The 19,128-nt window shown below is 53.4% G+C and overlaps 1 protein-coding gene across 1 annotated transcript in view; it reads right to left on the bottom strand.

Annotated features, from left to right (window-relative positions):
• LOC144485834 (atrial natriuretic peptide receptor 1-like) overlaps positions 1-19,128 on the bottom strand; it is an 89,097-nt gene that overhangs the window by 56,967 nt on the left and 13,002 nt on the right. Inside the window, exons 2-6 of the mRNA XM_078203907.1 lie at positions 9,742-9,941; positions 8,492-8,605; positions 7,184-7,319; positions 4,749-4,843; positions 2,926-3,061 (exon numbers count right to left, since the gene is read on the bottom strand). Coding sequence (XP_078060033.1) covers positions 2,926-3,061; positions 4,749-4,843; positions 7,184-7,319; positions 8,492-8,605; positions 9,742-9,941 — 681 coding nt within the window. The remainder of the gene's footprint in view (positions 1-2,925; positions 3,062-4,748; positions 4,844-7,183; positions 7,320-8,491; positions 8,606-9,741; positions 9,942-19,128) is intronic.

The raw sequence follows: 19,128 nt of genomic DNA on the forward strand, positions 1-19,128 counted from the left end.
AGGTTAGGTGGATTGGCCATGCTAAACTGCCCCTTAGTGTCCAAAGATGTGCAGGTTAGGGGGATTGGCCGTGCTAAATTGCCCCTTAGTGTCCAAAGATGTGGAGGTTAGGTGGATTGGCCATGCTAAATTGCCCTTTAGTGTCCAAAGATGTGTAGGTTAGGGGGATTGGCCGTGCTAAATTGCCCCTTAATGTCCAAAGATGTGCGGGTTAGGTGGATTGGCCATGCTAAACTACCCCTTAGTGTCCAAAGATGTGTAGGTTAGGGGATTGGCCATGCTAAACTACCCCTTAGTGTCCAAAGATGTGCAGGTTAGGTGGATTGGCCATGCTAAACTGCCCCGTAGTGTCAGGGATTAGCAGGGTAAATATCTGGGGTTACGGGGTTAGGGCCTGGGTGGGATTGTGGACGGTGCAAACTCAAAGGTCTGAATGGCCTCCTTCTGCACTGTAGGGATCCTATGATGTGAAGCAAGCCCGGTAGTAGAGTCACTGTTCTCCTACCTGATCAATCTGTCAACTCCCTTTGACTCAGGTTGAAGGGGAAGGCTGTCTTTGTTGGGCTTATCTCTCTCTCAAAGATGGCATGAGGTTTTTTTTCCATTCATGGGATGTATTTCCCATCTCTAATTGCCCATTGAGAAGGTGATGTTGTTTCGCTTTTGTGACGATACTGTGCCTCCAAGAAATGTATTTGGGTCATGTTTCTTGTGCAGGATTTGTTTTAGAGGTCAGTTTGTTATCGGTGCCGCTTTGTCTGTACCCGGCAGTCCATGTTGTTACTGCAGCAGCATAACTGATCTTAATGGCTGGCATGTTTGCTTTAATCGGGACGAACACAGGGTTGTTATTGAAGTGTTTCCCCCTGGGGTTTTTCAGAGTGGGGCTTGATTCGGGTGACTGGACAGGGCGAGGCTCACAGACACAAAGCCAGCACTGTTGCTGTTTGGGATTTGTAGAGAGTAGAAATAGCTCTCTGTCTCTCTCTGGAGATTAGAGACTGGGAGAAACTAGGTCTCTTTCTCTGAAGTTCTGCTGCTTTAATGTTGATCTTTCTCTGGAGGCTGCTATATGGGAGCTGGAGTCTGTAACTGTTCGGAAGGGTTAAAAGGCTGGAAATCTAGCGTCCAAATGGTAATATCTGTTTTCAGTGCGAATTGTTCCTGAAGTAGTTAGTCTGTCTATGGGGATATTGCTTAAATTGGAACTATAGAGATGGATAGCTGCTAAGAGTTATACTTTGTTATGTTTAAGCATATTATTGTTTATGCTAATTCTTTTTGTCACATTCTAACAGTGTTGCTAAATAAAGTTTGTTTTGATAAAGGCTTCCGAGTGGGTTAAAGTTTTAAAGTTTATTTATTAGTCACAAGTAAGGCTGATATTAACACTGCAATGAAGTTACTGTGAAAATCCCCTAGTCAGCACAGCCCTGTTCGGGTACACCGAGGGAGAATTTAGCACGGCCAACGCACCCTAACCAGCACGTCATTCAGACTGTGGGAGGAAACCGGAGCACCCGGAGGAAACCCACGCAGACACGGGGAGAATGTGCAGTCTCCACACAGACAGTGACCCGAGCCGGGAATCGAACCCGGGTCCCTGGCACCGTGAGGCAGCAGTGCTAACCCACTGTGCCACCGTGCCGCCCATCGAACCACTGTTGGAACAAAAAACCTTATCCTCACACTAATGCTAAAATCAAATAAGGTTGGGGTCTCGGCTAACTTCATAATATACCCTGGAGTTTCTGATCTGGTCCTTAACACAAAGAACAAAGAACAGTACAGCACAGGAACAGGCCCTTCGGCCCTCCAAGCCCGTGCCGCTCCCTGGTCCAAACTAGACCATTCTTTTGTATCCCTCCATTCCCACTCCGTTCATATGGCTGTCTAGATAAGTCTTAAACGTTCCCAGTGTGTCCGCCTCCACCACCTTGCCTGGCAGCGCATTCCAGGCCCCCACCACCCTCTGTGTAAAATATGTCCTTCTGATATCTGTGTTAAACCTCCCCCCCCTTCGCCTTGAACCTATGACCCCTTGTGAACGTCACCACCGACCTGGGGAAAAGCTTCCCACCGTTCACCCTATCTATGCCTTTCATAATTTTATACACCTCTATTAAGTCTCCCCTCATCCACCGTCTTTCCAGGGAGAACAACCCCAGTTTACCCAATCTCTCCTCATAACTAAGCCCCTCCATACCAGGCAACATCCTGGTAAACCTCCTCTGTACTCTCTCCAAAGCCTCCACATCCTTCTGGTAGTGTGGCGACCAGAACTGGGCGCAGTATTCCAAATGCGGCCGAACCAACGTTCTATACAACCGCAACATCAGACCCCAACTTTTATACTCTATGCCCCGTCCTATAAAGGCAAGCATGCCATATGCCTTCTTCGCCACCTTCTCCACCTGTGACGTCACCTTCAAGGATCTGTGGACTTGCACACCCAGGTCCCTCTGCGTATCTACGCCCTTTATGGTTCTGCCATTTATCGTATAGCTCCTCCCTGCATTATTTCTACCAAAATGCATCACTTCGCATTTATCAGGATTGAACTCCATCTGCCATGGAGGTGTAGGTACACCCACAGTGCTGTTCGGGAAGGAGTTGCAGGATTTTGACCCCAGCCACAGTGAAGGAATGACTGATAGAGCAACACAGAAACATAGAAGGATAGGAGCGGGAGGAGGCCATTCGGCCCTTCGAGCCTGCTCCCCCATTCATCACCATCATGGCTGATCATCCAACTCAACAGCCTAATCCTGCTTTCTCCCCATAACCTTTGATCCCGTTCGCCCCAAGTGCTATATCCAGCCGCCTCCTGAATACATTCAATGTTTTGGCAATTCCAAGTCGGGTGGTGAGGGCAGAGTTGTGTCTCCTGCCACAGGCCGTTCGGTGCTCTGGATCGATACTGACCTTGCTGGCAAGCTGGCTTCTCATTCTCAAATCCACAGTGAGGAACATCCTTCGGCACGGCGATCCCAGGCCAGTGAATCTCCACTCCAGCAACAGGCAGGATCCTCTTCATTGTCCCGTTGTAATGAGACACCACCTGAAGAGGGAAAGGAAGGATCGATGATTGTTAGCCTTGCAACAAACTCAGCACCGGGTCAGGCATCAGTGGGTCCTAGGCCCGTTCGATAACTGATATTACCAGAGCGGCACTGAGGGAGCGCCGCACTGTGGGATGGTCGGTGCTGAGGGACCGCCGCACTGTGGGAGGGTCGATGCTGAGGGGGCGCCGCACTGTGGGAGGGTCGGTGCTGAGGGAGCGCCGCACTGTGGGAGGGTCGGTGCTGAGGGAGCGCCGCACTGTGGGAGGGTCGATGCTGAGGGAGCGCCGCACTGTGGGAGGGTCGGTGCTGAGGGGGCGCCGCACTGTGGGAGGGTCAGTGCTGAGGGAGCGCCGCACTGTGGGAGGGTCAGTGCTGAGGGGGCGCCGCACTGTGGGAGGGTCAGTGCTGAGGGGGCGCCGCACTGTGGGAGGGTCGGTGCTGAGGGAGCGCCGCACTGTGGGAGGGTCAGTGCTGAGGGAGCGCTGCACTGTGGGAGGGTCAGTGCTGAGGGAGCGCTGCACTGTGGGAGGGTCGGTGCTGAGGGAGCGCCGCACTGTGGGAGGGTCGGTGCTGAGGGGGCGCCGCACTGTGGGAGGGTCGGTGCTGAGGGAGCGCCGCACTGTGGGAGGGTCGATGCTGAGGGAGCGCCGCACTGTGGGAGGGTCGGTGCTGAGGGGGCGCCGCACTGTGGGAGGGTCAGTGCTGAGGGGGCGCCGCACTGTGTGAGGGTCAGTGCTGAGGGAGCGCCGCACTGTGGGAGGGTCAGTGCTGAGGGAGTGCCGCACTGTGTGAGGGTCAGTGCTGAGGGAGCGCCGCACTGTGGGAGGGTCAGTGCTGAGGGAGCGCCGCACTGTGGGAGGGTCAGTGCTGCGGTAGCGCCGCACTGTGGAAGGTTCGGTGCTGAGGGAGCGCCGCACTGTGGGAGGGTCAGTGCTGAGGGGGCGCCGCACTGTGTGAGGGTCAGTGCTGAGGGAGCGCCGCACTGTGGGAGGGTCAGTGCTGAGGGAGTGCCGCACTGTGTGAGGGTCAGTGCTGAGGGAGCGCCGCACTGTGGGAGGGTCAGTGCTGAGGGAGCGCCGCACTGTGGGAGGGTCAGTGCTGAGGTAGCGCCGCACTGTGGAAGGTTCGGTGCTGAGGGAGCGCCGCACTGTGGGAGGGTCAGTGCTGAGGGAGCGCCGCACTGTGGGAGGATCAGTGCTGAGGGAGGGCCGCACTGTGGGAGGGTCAGTGCTGAGGGAGCGCCGCACTGTGGGAGGGTCAGTGCTGAGGGAGCGCCGCACTGTGGGAGGGTCGGTGCTGAGGTAGCGCCGCACTGTGGGAGGGTCAGTGCTGAGGGAGCGCCGCACTGTGGGAGGGTCGGTGCTGAGGGAGCGCCGCACTGTGGAAGGTTCGGTGCACCCTCAGCACTGACGCTGGGTGCCTGGAACTCATTGCCAGGGGAGGGAGTGGAAGCGGATACGATAGTGAGTTTTAGGGGGCGCCTTGACAAATACATGAATAGGATGGGAATAGAGGGATACGGTCCCTGGAAGAGTAGGGGGTTTTAGTTCAGACGGGGCAGCATGGTTGGTGCAGGCTTGGAGGGGCCGAAGGGCCTGTTCCTGTGCTGTAATTTTCTTCGTTCTTTGCACCCCCGGAGGGGTGTGTGGGAGCTGCGAGGTGTACGGATGGCAATTTGCTGACCTGGAATGTTCCGGACTCCGTGTCGGTCATGTCCCACAGCGAGTAGTCATTCTCCCGATCTCCATTCTCATCCATTTTCAGGAAACCCGTCACCCCTACGGAAAATCAAATGGAAAATGTGTTTCCAGCAACTCTGCCATTAGACCCAGCCCTCCCTCTGTCCATTCTCCCTGTCCTGACACACTCCCCGTTCCACAACACCTCCCGCAGACCAAAACACTACCATCTCGAAGGACAAGGTGGGGGGGCGGACAGCAGACACATGGGGAACACCACCACCTGCAAGATCCCCCCTCCCGAGCCACTCGCCATCCCGACTTGGAAATATATCGGCCGTTCCTTCACTGGGTCAAAATCCCGGAACTCCCTCCCTAACAGCACTGTGGGTGTACCTACACCTCACACGGGGACTGACTGATGTCCAATAACAATCCCGGAACTCCCTCCCTAACAGCACTGTGGGTGTACCTACACCTCACACGGGGACTGACTGATGTCCAATAACAATCCCGGAACTCCCTCCCTAACAGCACTGTGGGTGTACCTACACCTCACACGGGGACTGACTGATGTCCAATAACAATCCCGGAACTCCCTCCCTAACAGCGCTGTGGGTGTACCTACACCTCACACGGGGACTGACTGATGTCCAATAACAATCCCGGAACTCCCTCCCTAACAGCACTGTGGGTGTACCTACACCTCACACGGGGACTGACTGATGTCCAATAACAATCCCGGAACTCCCTCCCTAACAGCACTGTGGGTGTACCTACACCTCACATGGGGACTGACTGATGTCCAATAACAATCCCGGAACTCCCTCCCTAACAGCACTGTGGGTGTACCTACCCCACACACGGGGACTGACTGATGTCCAATAACAATCCCGGAACTCCCTCCCTAACAGCACTGTGGGTGTACCTACACCACACACGGGGACTGACTGATGTCCAATAACAATCCCGGAACTCCCTCCCTAACAGCACTGTGGGTGTACCTACACCGCACGGGACTGCAGCGGATTCAAGATGGCGGCTCACCCACCACCTTCTCCAGGGGCAAACAATGGATGATTCCGGTATATCAGTCTCTCTCTCTCAGGGAGATATCTGTACACTGACTGGTGTCTCTCAGTCCCCTGTCTCAGGGAGATGTCTGTACACTGACTGCTGTCTCTCAGCCCCTCTCTCTCTCTCAGGGAGAAATCTGTACACTGACTGGTGTCTCTCAGTCCCCTGTCTCAGGGAGATATCTGTACACTGACTGGTGTCTCTCAGTCCTCTCTCTTTCTCAGGGAGATATCTGTACACTGACTGCTGTCTCTCAGCCCCTCTCTCTCTCTCAGGGAGATGTCTGTACACTGACTGCTGTCTCTCAGCCCCTCTCTCTCTCTCAGGGAGATGTCTGTACACTGACTGGTGTCTCTCAGTCCCCTGTCTCAGGGAGATATCTGTACACTGACTGGTGTCTCTCAGTCCTCTCTCTCTCTCAGGGAGATATCTGTACACTGACTGCTGTCTCTCAGCCCCTCTCTCTCTCTCAGGGAGATATCTGTACACTGACTGGTGTCTCTCAGTCCCCTGTCTCAGGGAGATGTCTGTACACTGACTGCTGTCTCTCAGCCCCTCTCTCTCTCAGGGAGATATCTGTACACTGACTGGTGTCTCTCAGTCTCTCTCTCTCAGGGAGATATCTGTACACTGACTGGTGTCTCTCAGTCCCCTGTCTCAGGGAGATATCTGTACACTGACTGGTGTCTCTCAGTCTCTCTCTCTCAGGGAGATATCTGTACACTGACTGGTGTCTCTCAGCCCCTCTCTCTCTCTCAGGGAGATATCTGTACACTGACTGGTGTCTCTCAGTCTCTCTCTCTCAGGGAGATATCTGTACACTGACTGGTGTCTCTCAGTCCTCTCTCTCTCTCTCTCAGGGAGATATCTGTACACTGACTGGTGTCTCTCAGCCCCTCTCTCTCTCTCAGGGAGATATCTGTACACTGACTGGTGTCTCTCAGCCCCCTCTCTCTCAGCAAGATATCTGTATACTGACTGGTGTCTCTCTGTCCCCTCTCTCTCTCAGGGAGATATCTGTACACTGACTGGTGTCTCTCAGTCCTCTCTCTCTCAGGGAGATGTCTGTCCACTGACTGGTGTCTCTCAGTCCCCTCTCTCTCTCTCAGCAAGATATCTGTATACTGACTGGTGTCTCTCTGTCCCCTCTCTCTCTCAGGGAGATATCTGTACACTGACTGGTATCTCTCAGTCCCCTCTCTCTCAGGGAGATATCACTACACAAACTGGTGTCTCCCACTCCCCTCTCTCTCTCAGAGAGATATCAGTACACTGACTGTTTCTCAGTCCCGTCTCGAGGGGGGTTGTCTGTACACTGAGTGCTCTCTCTCTTTCTCTCAGTGGGTGCTCTCATTTTTTTACCATGGAAGGTTCTGTTCCACATCTGGCGTGTGATGGCTGCCCCGTTCCTGGTGGTCCCACCAGCAGCAAGCGTCTCGTTCAAAGCATGGGCGTAGAGCATCACTCCATCATAGAACCCTCCTGCAATGTAGTTCATCTGGAAGATTGAGAGGCTGAGGTTAGACTGAGACTCAAACACCGTAAATGACCCTCCCACAGTGCGGCGCTCCCTCAGCACTGACCCTCCCACAGTGCGGCGCTCCCTCAGCACTGACCCTCCCACAGTGCAGCGCTCCCTCAGCACTGACCCTCCCACAGTGCGGCGCTCCCTCAGCACTGACCCTCCCACAGTGCAGCGCTCCCTCAGCACTGACCCTCCCACAGTGCGGCGCTCCCTCAGCACTGACCCTCCCACAGTGCAGCGCTCCCTCAGCACTGACCCTCCCACAGTGCGGCGCTCCCTCGGCACTGACCCTCCCACAGTGCAGCACTCCCTCAGCACTGACCCTCCCACAGTGCGGCGCTCCCTCAGCACTGACCCTCCCACAGTGCGGCGCTCCCTCAGCACTGACCCTCCCACAGTGCGGCGCTCCCTCAGCACTGACCCTCCCACAGTGCGGTGCTCCCTCAGCACTGACCCTCCCACAGTGCGGCGCTCACTCAGCGCTGACCCTCCCACAGTGCGGCGCTCCCTCAGCACTGACCCTCCCACAGTGCAGCGCTCCCTCAGCACTGACCCTCCCACAGTGCGGCGCTCCCTCGGCACTGACCCTCCCACAGTGCGGCGCTCCCTCGGCACTGACCCTCCCACAGTGCAGCGCTCCCTCAGCACTGACCCTCCCACAGTGCGGCGCTCCCTCAGCACTGACCCTCCCACAGTGCGGCGCTCCCTCAGCACTGACCCTCCCACAGTGCGGCGCTCCCTCAGCACTGACCTTCCCACAGTGCGGCGCTCCCTCAGCACTGACCCTCCCACAGTGCGGTGCTCCCTCAGCACTGACCCTCCCACAGTGTGGCGCTCCCTCAGCACTGACCCTCCCACAGTGCGGTGCTCCCTCAGCACTGATCCTCCCACAGTGCGGCGCTCCCTCGGCAGTGACCCACAGTGCGGCGCTCCCTCAGCACTGACCCTCCGGCAGTGCAGCACTCCCTCGATACTGCACTCTCCGCCTGCGTTGAGGTTCTCCCATCCCTGGGGTGGGACTATAGCCCTTCGGACTCTGAGGTGGCAGTGGAGCCTCCTGGTGTCATGGTGACGGGAATGGGTAGACAGGAAGCGTCTGTCAATGCACCGCACCGCTTCCACTTACCAAATCAACCGCCACTCACCAGGGTGTCCTTGATGGTGAAATTGAAGTATTGCAAAGCATAGTCCTTTAAATCCTGCACGAAGCGCCTGTACTCAGGGTTGTCTGGTTCCCTGTATGTAATCACCATCACCGCCTGTGGGAGAGAGGAAAGTCTAACATGGACCACCCAGACCCACATCACTCCGATCGGACAATTCATCAACACTCATCAACAGGAATCAATCAACTAGAATAGCGGGAAAATCCAACCGGGAACTCAGGGGAATGTCTGCACCCAGTGGGGAGAATGTGGGACTCGCTCCCACAGGGGGGAGAATGCGGGACTCGCTCCCACGGGGGGAGTGGGGGAGAATGTGGGACTCGCTCCCACGGGGGGAGTGGGGGAGAATGCGGGACTCGCTCCCACGGGGGGAGTGGGGGAGAATGTGGGACTCGCTCCCACGGGGGGAGTGGGGGAGAATGCGGGACTCGCTCCCACGGGGGGAGTGGGGGAGAATGTGGGACTCGCTCCCACGGGGGGAGTGGGGGAGAATGTGGGGCTCGCTCCCATAGGGGGAGTGGGGGAGAATGTGGGACTCGCTCCCACGGGGGGAGTGGGGGAGAATGTGGGACTCGCTCCCACGGGGGGAGTGGGGGAGAATGTGGGACTCGCTCCCACGGGGGGAGTGGAGGAGAATGTGGGACTCGCTCCCACGGGGGGAGTGGGGGAGAATGTGGGACTCGCTCCCACGGGGAGTGGGGGGAGAATGTGGTTTTCGCTCCCACGGATGAGTGGAGGAGAAGGTGGGACTTGCATGCACGGAAGTTTTTTGAGAATGTGGGACGCGCTCCCATGGGAATTGTGGGAGGTGAGTAGCGGAAAGACATTTAAGGAGGCGAGTTGGATGAAGCAGAATCGGAACCACGGAGACTTTACAGTGCAGAAGGAGGCCATTCGGTCAATGGCGTTAGGTGGATTGGCCATGCTGAATTGGCCCTTAGTGTCCAAAGATGTGCAGGTTAGGGTGATACGGCCTTGGTAAGGTGCTCTGTTGAAGGATCGGTGCAGACTCGATGGGCCGAATGGCCTTGTTCTGCACTGCAGGAATTGTATAATGTTATGAACCCCGAGACTCTTACTTCACGAAAGTCTTTGCCTGTTTCAACAGTGATGGGGCAGATCCCCCCCACCTCCCCCCGTGTCTCCACCCCCACCCACCCCACACCCCTGCCCCACCACCCTCTCCTTCCCCCTCCCCCTCCCTCCCTCCATCCAATCAGCACTCTTACAGCGTAGGCCTCTTTGGCGTCCTGGTCATTCTGGTCCTCCCGTCTCCACGGCAACAGCGGCGCCTGGCCGGGCGCCCCCCGGAGGCTCTCCCCGAAGACATCCAGGTGGAAGAAGGCGTACTCTCCGCCGGTCATGCCTGCCCACCTGGCGTTGAGAATCAGCTGGCGGAAGGTGTCGGGGGAGCAGCAGATGTAGACGACTGTCCGAGGGTCGGGGTAGGGGGAGGGGGGAGAGGGGGGGGGGCGTGGGTTGGAACGGAGAGGGGGTGGGGGGTGAGGAGGAGGGGGCAGGGGTTGGGGAGGGGGGGTGTCGAGGTGGAGAGCGAGAGAGCAACAAAGATAGACAGTGAGAAGATGGCCGCCCAATGGCCAAGACTCAACAGGAGAAATTCGTCCTCATCTCAATCCAAAATGGCTGCCCTCCCCCCAGACTCTGGCAATTCTCCTGGTAAACATAAGAACTAGGAGCAAGTGTAGGCCACCTGGCCCCTCGAGCCTGCTCCGCCATTCAATAAGATCATGGCTGATCATTTCGTGGACTCAGCTCCGCTTACCCGCCCGCTCACTATAACCCTTAATTCCTTTACTGTTCAAAAATTTATCTATCCTTGCCTTAAAAACATTCAATGAGGGAGCCTCAACTGGGCTACAGATTCACAACCCTTTGTGTGAAGAAGTTACTCCTCAACTCAGTCCTAAATCTGCTTCCCCTTATTTTGAGGCCATGCCCCCGAGTTCTAGTTTCACCCGCCAGTGGAAACAACTTCCCTGCTTCTATCTTATCGATTCCCTTCATAATTTTATATGTTTCTATAAGATCTCCCCTCATTCTTCTGAATTCCAATGAGTATAGCCCCAGTCTACTCAGTCTCTCCTCATTACCAGCCCTCTCGACTCCGGAATCAACCTAGTGAATCTCCTCTGCACCCCCTCCAGTGCCAGTATATCCTTTCTCAAGTAAGGAGACCAAAACTGTACACAGTACTCCAGGTGTGGCCTCACCAGCACCTTATACAGCTGCAACATAACCTCGCTGTTTTTAAACTCCATCCCTCTAGCAATGAAGGACAAAATTCCATTTGCCTTCTTAATTCCCTGCTGCACCTGCAAACCAACTTCTTGAGATCCCTGCACAAGGACACCCAGGTCCCTCTGCACAGCGGCATGCTGCAATTTTTTACTATTTAAATAATAGTCCATTTTGCTGTTATTCCGACCAAAATGGATGACCTCACATTTACCAACATTGAGCTCCATCTGCCAGGCCCTCACCCACTCACTCAGATTATCTATATCCCTTTGCAGACTTTCAGCGTCCTCTGCACACTTTGCTCTGCCACTCATCTTAGTGTCATCTGCGAATTTTGACACACTTGGTCCCCAACTCCAAATCATCGATGTAAATCGTAAACAATTGCAGTCCCAACACTGATCCCTGAGGCACACCCACTAGTCACTGATCGCCAACCAGAAAAACACCCATTTACCCCCCACTCTTTGCTTTCTGTTAGTTAACCAATCCTCTATCCATGCTAGTACATTACCCGTAACACCGTGCACCTTTATCTTATGCAGCAGTCTTTGGTGCGGCACCTTGTCAAATGCCTTCTGGAAATCCAGATACACCACATCCACAGGTTCCCCATTGTCCACTGCACATGTAATATTCTCAAAGAATTCCATCAAATTAGTCAAACATGACCTTCCCTTCATGAACCCATGCTGCGTCTTACCAATGGGACAATTTGTATCCAGACGTCTCGCTATTTCTTCCTTGATGTTAGATTCAAGCATTTTCCCGATACAGAAGTTAAGCGAACCGGCCAATAGTTACCCGCCTTTTGTCTACCTCCTTTTTTTAAACAGTGGCGACACATTTGAATGGTGCAACCTCCCACCTTCCGTGTGCTCCACTCATCTTGCGCCGGCCTGCAGTTGTTATCTTCCTGATGTAGTGCGGTGGTCCAGTGCCCTCAGACACACAACTCACACACTCGCACTCGTAGAATCATAGAATCCAACAGTGCAGACAGAGACCATTCGGCCCATCGAGTCTGCACCGACCACAATCCCACCCAGGTCCTATCCCCATAACCCCATGCATTTACCCTGCTAATCCCCCTGACACTAAGGGGCAATTTAGCACGGCCAACCTGCCATAACCTGCACATCTTTGGACACTAAGGGGTAATTTAGCATGGCCAATCCCCCTAACCTGCACATCTTTGGACACTAAGGGACAATTTAGCATGGCCAATCCACCTAACCTGCACATCTTTGGACACTAAGGGACAATTTAGCATGGCCAATCCATCTAACCCGCACATCTTTGGACACTAAGGGGCAATTTAGCATGGCCAATCCCCCTAACCTGCACATCTTTGGACACTAAGGGACAATTTAGCATGGCCAATCCACCTAACCCGCACATCTTTGGACACTAAGGGACAGTTTAGCACAGCCAATCCACCTAACCCACACATCTTTGGACACTAAGGGGCAATTTAGCATGGCCAATCCACCTAACCTACACATCTTTGGACACTAAGGGACAATTTAGCATGGCTAATTCCCTTAACCTACACATCTTTGGACACTAAGGAGCAATTTAGCATGGCCAATCCACCTAACCTGCACATCTTTGGACACTAAGGGGTAATTTAGCATGGCCAATTCACCTAACCCGCACATCTTTGGACACTAAGGGACAATTTAGCATGACCAATCCACCTAACCCGCACATCTTTGGACACTAAGGGGCAATTTAGCATGGCCAATCCACCTAACCTACACATCTTTGGACACTAAGGGACAATTTAGCATGGCCAATCCACCTAACCTACACATCTTTGGACACTAAGGGACAATTTAGCATGGCTAATTCCCTTAACCTACACATCTTTGGACACTAAGGAGCAATTTAGCATGGCCAATCCACCGAACCCGCACATCTTTGGACACTAAGGGGTAATTTAGCATGGACAATCCACCTAACCTGCACATCTTTGGACACTAAGGGACAATTTAGCATGGCCAATTCACCTAACCTGCACATCTTTGGACACTAAGGGACAATTTAGCATGGCCAATCCACCTAACCCGCACATCTTTGGACACTAAGGGTCAATTTACCCTGGCCAATCCACCTAACCTACACATCTTTGGACACTAAGGGGCAATTTAGCATGGCCAATCCCCCTAACACGCACATCTTTGGACACTAAGGGACAATTTAGCATGGCCAATCCACCTAACCCGCACATCTTTGGACACTAAGGGACAATTTAGCATGGCCAATCCACCTAACCCGCACATCTTTGGACACTAAGGGACAATTTAGCATGGCCAATTCACCTAACCTGCACATCTTTGGACACTAAGGGACAATTTAGCATGGCCAATCCACCTAACCTTGCACATCTTTGGATACTAAGGAGAAATTTATCACGGCCAATCCAATCTGCACATCTTTGGACTGTGGGAGGAAACCGGAGCACCCGGAGGAAACCCACGCAGACACGGGGAGAACATGCAGACTCCACACAGACAGTGACCCAAGCCGGGAATCGAACCCGGGTCCCTGGCGCTGTGAGGCAGCAGTGCTAACCACTGTGCCACCTCACTCACTCGCACACTCACTCACACACTCACGCATAGACACACACTCAAAGTACAAAGAACAAAGAAAATTACAGCACGGGAACAGGCTCTTCGGCCCTCCAAGCCTGCACCAACCATGCTACCCCCGACTGACCATACACACACTCACGCACACTCACACACACACACACACTCACACACGCACCCCCACCCCAACCGGCACTCCCACTCGCACTCCCACTCGCACACACACATTAACACACACATTAACACACGCTCACCATTTGTACAAAGATTGGCAAGATATTCAACCATGGGAGGCATCGCTGGGCTCACCCTCACGTGGATTATTTCAATCCGGCCTCTTTCCCAGGAAGCGGGGGGGGGCGGGGGGGGGAGGGGGTGGTGCGGGTGTTTGAGGCAATGATCTCCCCAGCCCCAAATGTATTAGGGTTACAAGGCGGAGCTGGGGGTTGGTGGTGGGGAGGGGGTGGAGGGAGAGGTGAGGGCAAGCCAGGGGTCAGAAACCAGGCTGATTTCCCCCTCCCCGCCCTCCCCCCCTCGGTCAGCCAGGCCTCCCCTCCCTGTCTCTGACACCCCACACGGAGAGGTGGGCTTGGTTAGGAGCTGGGTTGGTGTGGGTGGGTCCCCCGTGTGGGTGGGTCCCCCTCCCTCAGTACTGGGTCTGAGATACCGCTCACCTCCATCATTCCCCCTCCCTCCCCCCCCTATTCGATGGACCTCTCCAGCGCAGCAATAATAATCCGGCCTGTCACACAGCTTGGGAAAATTAAATCACTGCCTGAATGTTTAACTTCCCCCTGCCCACACGGGTTGTTCAGAGCGTGTTTGAGGAATCCGATTTTTATTTGTAATTCCAGTGAGTTCAGGTGTGGGCCGTCACTGATCAAACGCACAATTCTGCAAACTGCATCACAAGACATCCCGCTACCGGGTGAGACCTGTTCCGGCCTGAATGGCCCTGGGAATAGACTGGCAATCCTGCGGCCAGTAACTCGCCTCCTGGGCGTCACGGTAGCACGGTGGGTTAGCACTGCTGCCTCACAGCGCCAGGGACCCAGGTTCGATTCCCGGCTCAGGTCACTGTCTGTGTGGAGTTTGCACATTCTCCCCGTGTCTGCGTGGGTTTCCTCCGGGTGCTCCGGTTTCCTCCCACAGTCCAAAGATGTGCGGGTTAGGGTGCATTGGCCAGGTTAAAAATTGCCCCTTAGAGTCCTGGGATGTGTAGGTTAGAGGGATTAGCGGGTAAATATGTGGGGGTAGGGCCTGGGTGGGATTGTGGTCGGTGCAGGCTCGATGGGCCGAATGGCCTCCTTCTGCACTGTAGGGTTTCTATGATTTCTATGACACCCCACAAAGCCTGTCCGCCATCGACAAGGACACAAGTCAGGAGTGTGATGGAATACTCCCCACTTGCCTGGATGAGTGCAGCTCCAACAACAATCTCCACTTGCCTGGATGAGTGTCTCTCCAACAACAATCTCCACTTGCCTGGATGAGTGTCTCTCCAACAACAATCTCCACTTGCCTGGATGAGTGTCTCTCCAACAACAATCTCCACTTGCCCGGATGAGTGTCTTTCCAACCAGTATCTCCTTTTGCCTGGATGAATGTCTCTCCAACAATAATCTCCACTTGCCTGGATGAATGTCTCTCCAACAACAATCTTCACTTGCCTGGATGAGTATCTCTCCAACAACAATCTCCACTTGCCTGGATGAGTGTCTCTCCAATAACAATCTCCACTTGCCTGGATGAGTGTCTCTCCAACAACAATCTCCACTTGCCTGGATGAGTGTCTCTCCAACAACAATCTCCACTTGCCCGGATGAGTGTCTTTCCAACCAGAATCTCCTTTTGCCTGGATGAATGTCTCTCCAACAACAATCTCCACTTGCCTGGATGAATGTCTCTCCAACAACAATCTTCACTTGCCTGGATGAGTATCTCTCCAACAACAATCTCCACTTGCCTGGATGAGTGTCTCTCCAATAACAATCTCCACTTGCCTGGATGAGTGTCTCTCCAACAACAATCTCCACTTGCCTGGATGAGTGTCCCTTCAACAACAATCTTCACTTGCCTGAATGAGTGTCTCTCCAACAACAATCTCCACTTGGCCAGATGAGTGTCCCTTCAACAACAATCTCCACTTGCCCAGATGAGTGTCCCTTCAACAACAATCTTCACTTGCCTGAATGAGTGTCACTCCAACAACAATCTCCACTTGCCTGGATGAGTGTCTCTCCAACAACAATCTCCACTTGCCTGGATGAGTGTCTCTCCAACAACAATTTCCACTTGCCTGGATGAGTGTCTCTCCAACAACAATCCTCACTTGCCTGGATGAGTGTCCCTCCAACAACAATCTCCACTTGCCTGGATGAGTGTCTCTCCAACAACAATCTCCACTTGCCTGGGTGAGTGTCTTTCCAACGACAACCTCCTTTTGCCTGGATGAGTGCGGCTCCAACAACAATCCCCTTTTGCCTGGATGAGTGTCTCTCCAACAACAATCTCCACTTGCCTGGATGAGTGTCTCTCCAACAACAATCTCCACTTGCCTGGATGAGTGTCTTTCCAACCACAATCTCCTTTTGCCTGGATGAGTGCGGTTCCAACAACAATCTTCACTTGCCTGGATGAGTGCGGCTCCCAACAACAATCGCCACTTGTCTGGATGAATGTCTCGCCAACAACAATCTCCACTTGCCTGGATGAGTATCTCTCCAACAACAATCTCCACTTGCTTGGATGAGTGTCTCTCCAACAACAATCTCCACTTGCCTGGATGAATGTCTCGCCAACAACAATCTCCACTTGCCTGGATGAGTGTCTCTCCAACAACAATCACCACTTGCCTGGATGGGTGTCCCTTCTACAACAATCTCCACTTGCCCAGCTGAGTGTCCCTTCAACAACAATCTTCACTTGCCTGAATGAGTGTCTCTCCAACAACAATCTCCACTTGCCTGGATGAGTGTCTCTCCAACAACAATCTCCACTTGCCCGGATGAGTGTCTCTCCAACAACAATTTCCACTTGCCTACAATCTCCACTTGCCCAGATGAGTGTCCCTTCAACAACAATCTTCACTTGCCTGAATGAGTGTCACCCCAACAACAATCTCCACTTGCCCAGATGAGTGTCCCTTCAACAACAATCTTCACTTGCCTGAATGAGTGTCACCCCAACAACAATCTCCACTTGCCTGGATGAGTGTCTCTCCAACAACAATCTCCACTTGCCTGGATGAGTGTCTCTCCAACAACAATTTCCACTTGCCTGGATGAGTGTCTCTCCAACAACAATCCTCACTTGCCTGGATGAGTGTCTCTCCAACAACAATCTCCACTTGCCTGGATGAGTGTCTCTCCAACAACAATCTCCACTTGCCTGGGTGAGTGTCTTTCCAACGACAACCTCCTTTTGCCTGGATGAGTGCGGCTCCAACAACAATCTCCTTTTGCCTGGATGAGGGTCTCTCCAACAACAATCTCCACTTGCCTGGATGAGTGTCTCTCCAACAACAATCTCCACTTGCCTGGATGAGTGTCTTTCCAACCACAATCTCCTTTTGCCTGGATGAGTGCGGTTCCAACAACAATCTTCACTTGCCTGGATGAGTGCGGCTCCCAACAACAATCGCCACTTGTCTGGATGAATGTCTCGCCAACAACAATCTCCACTTGCCTGGATGAGTGTCTCTCCAACAACAATCTCCACTTGCCTGGATGAATGTCTCGCCAACAACAATCTCCACTTGCCCGGATGAGTGTCTCTCCAACAACAATCTCCACTTGCCTGGATTGATGTCCCTTCTACAACAATCTCCACTTGCCCAGATGAGTGTCCCTTCAACAACAATCTCCACTTGCCTGGATGAGTGTCTCTCCAACAACAATCTCCACTTGCCTGGATGAGTGTCTCTCCAACAACAATTTCCACTTGCCTGGATGAGTGTCTCTCCAACAACAATCTCCACTTGCCTGGATGAGTGTCTCTCCAACAACAATCTCCACTTGCCTGGGTGAGTGTCTTTCCAACGACAACCTCCTTTTGCCTGGGTGAGTGTCTCTCCAACAACAATCTCCACTTGCCTCGATGAATGCAGCTCCCAACAACAATCTCCACTTGCCTGGATGAGTGTCTCTCCAACAACAATCTCCACTTGCCTGGATGAGTGTCTCTCCAACAACAATCTCCACTTGCCTGGATGAGTGTCTCTCCAACAACAATCTCCACTTGCCTGGATGAGTGTCTCTCCAACAACAATCTCCACTTGCCCAGATGAGTGTCCCTTCAACAACAATCTTCACTTGCCTGAATGAGTGTCACTCCAACAACAATGTCCACTTGCCTGGATGAGTGCAGCTCCCAACAACAATCTCCACTTGCCTGGATGAGTGTCTCTCCAACAACAATTTCCACTTGCCCGGATGAGTGTTTCTCCAACAACAATCTCCACTTGCCTGGATGAGTGTCTCTCCAACAACAATCTTCACTTGCCTGGATGAGTGCGTCTCCAACAACAATCTCCACTTGCCTGAATGAGTGTCACTCCAACAACAATCTCCACTTGCCTGGATGAGTGTCTTTCCAACAACAATCTCCACTTGCCTGGATGAGTGTCTCTCCAACAACAATCTCCACTCGCCTGGATGAGTGCGTCTCCAACAACAATCTCCACTTGCCTGGATGAGTGTCTCTCCAACAACAATCTCCACTTGCCTGGATGAGTGTCTCTCCAACAACAATCTCCACTTGCCTGGATGAGTGTCTCTCCAACAACAATCTTCACTTGCCTGGATGAGTGTCTCTCCAACAACAATCTCCACTTGCCTGGGTGAGTGTCTTTCCAACGACAACCTCCTTTTGCCTGGATGAGTGCGGCTCCAACAACAATCTCCTTTTGCCTGGATGAGTGTCTCTCCAACAACAATCTCCACTTACCTGGATGAGTGTCTCTCCAACAACAATCTCCACTTGCCTGGATGAGTGCAGCTCCCAACAACAATCTCCACTTGCCTGGATGAGTGCAGCTCCAACAACACTCAAGAAGCTCGGCACCATCCAGGACAAAGCAGCCCCGCTCGATCAGCATCCCATCCACAAAAATCCATTTCCTCCACCACCAACGCAGCCGTGTGTACCATCTACAAGATGCACCGCAGCGACTCACTAAGGCTCCTTCGACAGCACCTTCCAAACCCGCCACCTCTACCATCTAGAAGGACAAGAGGTGGCAGGCAGCACGGTGGCACAGTGGGTTAGCACTGCTGCTTCACAGCGCCAGGGACCCGGGTTCGATTCCCGGCTCGGGTCACTGTCTGTGCGGAGTCTGCACATTCTCCCCGTGTCTGCGTGGGTTTCCTCCGGTGCTCGAGTTTCCTCCCACAGTCCAAAGATGTGCGGGTTAGGTGGATTGGCCGTGCTAAATTGAACCTAGTGTCAGGAGGATTAACAGCGTAAATGCGTGGAGTTACGGGGATAGGGCCTGGGTGGGATTGTGGGCGGTGCAGACTCGATGGACCGAATGGCCTCCTTCTGCACTGTAGGGATTCTTTGATTCTATGATACACATGGGGAATACCACCACCTACAAGTTGCCCCTCCGAGCCACTTGCCATCCCAACTTGGAAATATATATTAGATTTGGGATTTATTATTGTCACATGTATTGGGATACAGTGAAAAGTATTGTTTCTTGCGCGCTATACAGACAAAGTATACCGTTCATAGAGAAGGAAAGGAGAGAGTGCAGAA

Source organism: Mustelus asterias, unplaced genomic scaffold, assembly GCF_964213995.1.
Source record: "Mustelus asterias unplaced genomic scaffold, sMusAst1.hap1.1 HAP1_SCAFFOLD_229, whole genome shotgun sequence".
NCBI lineage: Eukaryota > Metazoa > Chordata > Chondrichthyes > Carcharhiniformes > Triakidae > Mustelus > Mustelus asterias.